Source organism: Chiloscyllium plagiosum, chromosome 20 (genome assembly GCF_004010195.1).
Source record: "Chiloscyllium plagiosum isolate BGI_BamShark_2017 chromosome 20, ASM401019v2, whole genome shotgun sequence".
NCBI lineage: Eukaryota > Metazoa > Chordata > Chondrichthyes > Orectolobiformes > Hemiscylliidae > Chiloscyllium > Chiloscyllium plagiosum.
Genome location: NC_057729.1, coordinates 3231256 through 3236969, shown reverse-complemented (window position 1 = coordinate 3236969; position 5714 = coordinate 3231256). Strand labels below are relative to the sequence as shown.

The 5714-nt window shown below is 54.3% G+C and overlaps 1 protein-coding gene across 1 annotated transcript; it reads right to left on the bottom strand.

The window, feature by feature from the left end:
* Positions 1 to 586: 586 nt before the first annotated feature.
* On the bottom strand, positions 587 to 3000 carry LOC122559942. Its single transcript, XM_043710051.1, has one exon. The coding sequence runs from the start codon at positions 2998 to 3000 to the stop codon at positions 1009 to 1011; it is 1992 nt and encodes a 663-aa protein (XP_043565986.1). The 3' UTR covers positions 587 to 1008.
* Positions 3001 to 5714: the final 2714 nt, after the last annotated feature.

The following is a 5714-nucleotide window of genomic DNA, read 5'->3' as shown; positions in this document are numbered from 1 at the left end:
TGATGAGTCAGGCATTGCCTGAGAAACTAACTAGCAGAATGGAACTGTCCAATAAGAGACAGGTGAGAAAATTCTTATATGCAGTTTCAGATTCGAATGTAGCAGACATATCATTGACATACCAGAAAGATACAAGGGGTAGCAGGTTAGGTGTAGGTCCAACAAAAGCACATTTCTTATGAAATCTGACAAAGATGTTTATGAGAGTTGTGTTTAGTGGCAATGCAATGGCAACACCATCTATTTAGGCAAACTTGGTGTCATAACTGAACTCAACTGTCCTGGAAGATGAAATTGTGTGATAGGGACGTGGAGAGTTCCTCACCTGATATTACAGTGAAATTTGGTGTCAATGGTACTTAAAAAAAGACATTTGCAAATCGTTCCAGACAAGGAACCTGAAACCCTGTCTCATGATTTTTGTAATGTAATAATTGTTGCAATAGTCATTAATATCAATGAACAGTTTAATAATCAATTCGAGATCAGAATGTGCTCCAGTTCAGAGCTTGTTTAAAGAAATTGTCCATTCACAAATTCTGGACAAATTCTCTTGACAGGAAAGCTTCTAACATTCTTGTCCAGATCAAGGAGCACAACAGAACCATCCATGGATGCCAGTAATGAGATCACTAAGCGAGACTATAACCAAACATTACGGATGATTAATTAGGTCAATGATACCATCAGTTCCCCGAATGTAGCCACACTTCCTGCAGGAACTGACACATACCCATGCAGCCCCAGGATCTTGGCTACTTCCAGCTGCAGCCCTTCCTTGTTTCTGAGCTGATCCAGTTGTTCTTGAACCCTTTCAATTAATTCTCCAGACGGGCCTTTCTATTCCAAAGTGAATTCTGCCCATGGGGGGAACCTCAGTTTCTGACTGTCACGCACACTGTGCCCAGCTTTGTGATGATATCGCTGCAGTTTGGAGGTTTCAGTCCAGTCTGGTGGGCCTTTACTGATCTGTAATCCAACTTGACTCGCCTCTAGTTTGTAGAAGTGTTAGTCAGAATTGACCAAACTATTGCTGCTGTTGTTGTTGGGGATCATGACCTGAAATGGCTGATATGTCAATGTGTAATTGTTGCTATCATTGTTGTCCCAGAATTCTACTCCATTGGCTGTGTACTTGATTGCAAACTGAACAGAGGAGCCTGGCTTCAAAATATGAAATGATAGGTTCAGTATGAAGGCAAAGCGGTCTTTTTTATCTTCAATGCTGTTTTCAAAGAAAGCTGGTACATCAGTGAAAAGGTTCCAGTCAGTGCAGGTGTAACGCACTGTGACCTCCTTATGGTATGCCAGGTTTAGGACCAAGATGGTGCCACTGATCACCAAGTCTGACTCCATCACTGTCTCCAGGCACACCTTCTGCCTGCTCACTCGTTCATCAAAATTGACATCGTCCTTGGGATTGGTGAATTCCTTTTTAAAGCTCTGTACCCAGGCGAGCTGTGCAGTGGGAGGTGTGGAATGGAGATTAGCTAAAACGTACTCAGGCACAGTTGGCTCCACTGTCGCGTCAAAGCTGTGAATTTCAGTCAACTGTAATCCCACCGAGTCAGCAAAGTGCACTTGAACATGTCCATTTTTCCTCTCCGCTTTCTTTTTCGGGGCGCCGGGGCAGGATTTTCCTTGTTTCCACACAGTTGCTCGTGATGGTGAGTCTTTTTTCCCTGGATTGAGGTGGGATCCATCTGGTGAACTGTGCTGACCATGCAGTGTGCTAAACCCATCCAACTGCACACTATCATACAAGCCTGAGATGTAGCTCAGGTTTCGAGTGAGTGTAATGAAGATCTGTCTCGCTAAGCCTGTGTTCTCGGCAAGTACAGGCTGTGCCCAGGGTTCCAGCCCCACATCCTGGCACTTGAGAGGCTGCCTGAGTTGCTTACTGCTCCAATTCCCAGCCAAAGGCAAATGGAGACACTGCTCTGACCTCTTGTCCCAGGGCAACAGCGATTGGAAATACTGTGCTGATCTCACATCCCGAAATACAGTCGGCCTGACGAACTGTTTTGATTTGGAGCCTCTGTACACAGCTGACCGAGTATCTAGCTTCACTTGGAAGGCTGTGCCAACAACCAGCTCTGACTGTTCTGGCTTCACGTTCAAATCCACAACACTGCCAATCCTTGCACTGGGCGTCAGATGCAAACTTTGCTGCTCTGTCTCCTCAGAGCCTCTCCCATTACTCAGGACAGGCAGCCCTGCCTCCTCAGACCCTTTACCGAGCCGATCTGTACCAAACTGCACCTGCGTTTCTAATCCTGACTTGGAGCTACAAAAGGATTGGGTGTCTTGCTGGAATCCAGCACCTTCTCCCAGTACAGACTGGGTGCCCTGCCCGATTCCAGCAGCCTCTCCCAGTACAGACTGGGTGCCCTGTCCGATTCCAGCAGCCTCTCCCATTACAGGCTGGGTGCCCTGCCCAATTCCAGCAGCCCCTCCCACTACAGACTGGGTGCCCTGCCCGATTCCAGCAGCCCCTCCCAGTACACACTGGGAGCCCTGTCCGATTCCAGCAGACCCTCCCAGTACAGACTGGGTGCCCTGCCCGATTCCAGCTGCCTCTCCCATTACAGACTGGGTGCCCTGCCCAAGTCCAGCAGCCCCTCCCAGTACAGACTGGGTGCCCTGCCTGATTCCAGCAGCCTCTCCCAGTACAGACTGGGTGCCCTGCCCGATTCCAGCAGCCCCTCCCAGTACAGACTGGGTGCCCTGCCCAATTCCAGCAGCCTCTCCCAGTACAGACTGGCTGCCCTGCCCGATTCCAGCAGCCCCTCCCAGTACAGACTGGGTGCCCTGCCCAATTCCAGCAGCCTCTCCGAGTACAGACTGGGTGCCCTGGCTCCAGTCAGACACAGTAATTGTTTTTTCAGATCGGAAATCACGAAGCTGCTGTTCATTTGGTACTGAATCAGACTCGAAGATTATTGGTGTGACATTTTGTTCACATTTTGATGGAGCAGTGAACACTGTCAGGCGACTCATGTCTGAACTCAGCACTTTACCCAGAGAAGACCGAGCACCTTCCTCTGACCCAGCACCCTTACCCAGGACAGGGTGGGTGCCCTGCTCTATCCCAGCACCCTTACCCAGGACAGGGTGGGTGCCCTGCTCTGACCCAGCACCCTTACCCAGGACAGGGTGGGTGCCCTGCTCTGACCCAGCACCCTTACCCAGGACAGAGTGGGTGCCCTGCTCTGACCCAGCATCCTTACCCAGGTCAGAGTGGGTGCCCTGTTCTGACCCAGCACCCTTACCCAGGACAGAGTGGGTGCCCTGCTCTATCCCAGCACCCTTACCCAGGACAGAGTGGGTGCCCTGTTCTGACCCAGCACCCTTACCCAGGACAGAGTGGGTGCCCTGTTCCTGCCCAGCAACCTTACCCAGGACAGAGTGGGTGCCCTGCTCTATCCCAGCACTCTTACCCAGGACAGACTGGGTGCCCTGCTCTGACCCAGCACCCTTACCCAGGACAGAGTGGGTGCCCTGCTCTATCCCAGCACCCTTACCCAGGACAGGGTGGGTGCCCTGCTCTATCCCAGCACCCTTACCCAGGACAGACTGGGTGCCCTGCTCTATCCCAGCACCATTACCCAGGACAGAGTGGGTGCCCTGCTCTGACCCAGCACCTTTACCCAGGACAGAGTGGGTGCCCTGCTCTATCCCAGCACCCTTACCCAGGACAGAGTGGGTGCCCTGCTCTGACCCAGCACCCTTACCCAGGACAGAGTGGGTGCCCTGCTCTATCCCAGCACCCTTACCCAGGACAGAGTGGGTGGCCTGCTCTGACCCAGCACCCTTACCTAGGACAGAGTGGGTGCCCTGCTCTGACCCAGCACCCTTACCCAGGACAGAGTGGGTGCCCTGCTCTATCCCAGCACCCTTATCCAGAACAGAGTGGATGCCCTGCTCTGACCAAGCACCCTTACCCAGGACAGAGTGGGTGCCATGCTCTATCCCAGCACCCTTACCCAGGACAGAGTGGGTGCCCTGTTCCTGCCCAGCACCCTTACCCAGGACAGGGTGGGTGCCCTGCTCTATCCCAGCACCCTTACCCAGGACAGAGTGGGTACCCTGCTCTGACCCAGCACCCTTACCCAGGACAGAGTGGGTGCCCTGTTCCTGCCCAGCACCCTTACCCAGGACAGGGTGGGTGCCCTGCTCTATCCCAGCACCCTTACCCAGGACAGAGTGGGTGCCCTGCTCTATCCCAGCACCCTTACCCAGGACAGAGTGGGTGCCCTGCTCTGACCCAGCACCCTTACCCAGGACAGAGTGAGTGCCCTGCTCTATCCCAGCACCCTTACCCAGGACAGAGTGGGTGCCCTGCTCTATCCTAGCACCCTTACCCAGGACAGAGTGGGTGTCCTGCTCTATCCCAGCACCCTTACCCAGGACAGAGTGAGTGCCCTGCTCTGACCCAGCACCCTTACCCAGGACAAGGTGGGTGCCCTGCTCTATCCCAACACCCTTACCCAGGACAGACTGGGTGCCCTGCTCTGACCCAGCACCCTTACCCAGGACAGGGTGGGTGCCCTGCTCTATCCCAGCACCCTTACCCAGGACAGTGTGGGTGCCCTGCTCTATCCCAGCACCCTTACCCAGGACAGTGTGGGTGCCCTGCTCTATCCCAGCACCCTTACCCAGGACAGTGTGGGTGCCCTGCTCTATCCCAGCACCCTTACCCAGGACAGTGTGGGTGCCCTGCTCTATCCCAGCACCCTTACCCAGGACAGTGTGGGTGCCCTGCTCTATCCCAGCACCCTTACCCAGGACAGTGTGGGTGCCCTGCTCTATCCCAGCACCCTTACCCAGGACAGTGTGGGTGCCCTGCTCTATCCCAGCACCCTTACCCAGGACAGATTGGGTGCCCTGCTCTATCCCAGCACCCTTACCCAGGACAGAGTGGGTGCCCTGCTCTGACCCAGCACCCTTACCCAGGACAGACTGGGTGCCCTGCTCTATCCCAGCACCCTTACCCAGGACAAGGTGGGTGCCCTGCTCTGACCCAGCACCCTTACCCAGGACAGATTGGGTGCCCTGCTCTATCCCAGCACCCTTACCCAGGACAGAGTGGGTGCCCTGCTCTGACCGAGATTCTCCCGCTGCTGGCTGCAGTTTTATCCCTTTCTTCCAGCCCAGGACCTGCTGGATCTGGTCTTTGAAGCCTGTGCAGCGATTGGCAGGGGCAGCCCGAGCCTCTGGCACAGGCATTGGGCGCCCCTGGATGGTGTTGTCACCCAGACTCTGGGAAGCTGCTGCCATTCACGGTGTGGCCATGAGGTGGTGCTGGGGTTCCGCGGCAGAGCTGCTGCTGCCCCGGCTCTGACCACAGGTGGCGCTGGCGGCACCCCTCCGTCACCTCGTCCTTTGTGAAGCCAACCGTGGGACGTCAGCACTTCACTGTTAAAGGGATCAGCTCCTGCTGTTAAAGGCGTTAGAGCTGAGCCGACAGTTTCCTTCCAAGGAAACATAAGCAGGAGTGGGGCAGGGAGATAGTCCCCTTGATCTGGAGCTAGACTCAACTCCTCTGCTCCTGGTAGAATTTGTACCAGTCCATCCCATTGCATTGGCTCTGTTGCAAAAATTACAAGACATACCCTCCTATCCACCGAGATCTACTGAACTTAATTTGTTATAGAGTCATAGAGATGTACAGCATGGAAACAGACCCTTCGGTCCAAACCGTCCATGCCGAC

Bases quoted from the DNA above. Each gene is read 5' to 3' on its own strand.
- LOC122559942 (XM_043710051.1), bottom strand. From the start codon at position 3,000: ATGAGTCGCCTGACAGTGTTCACTGCTCCATCAAAATGTGAACAAAAT.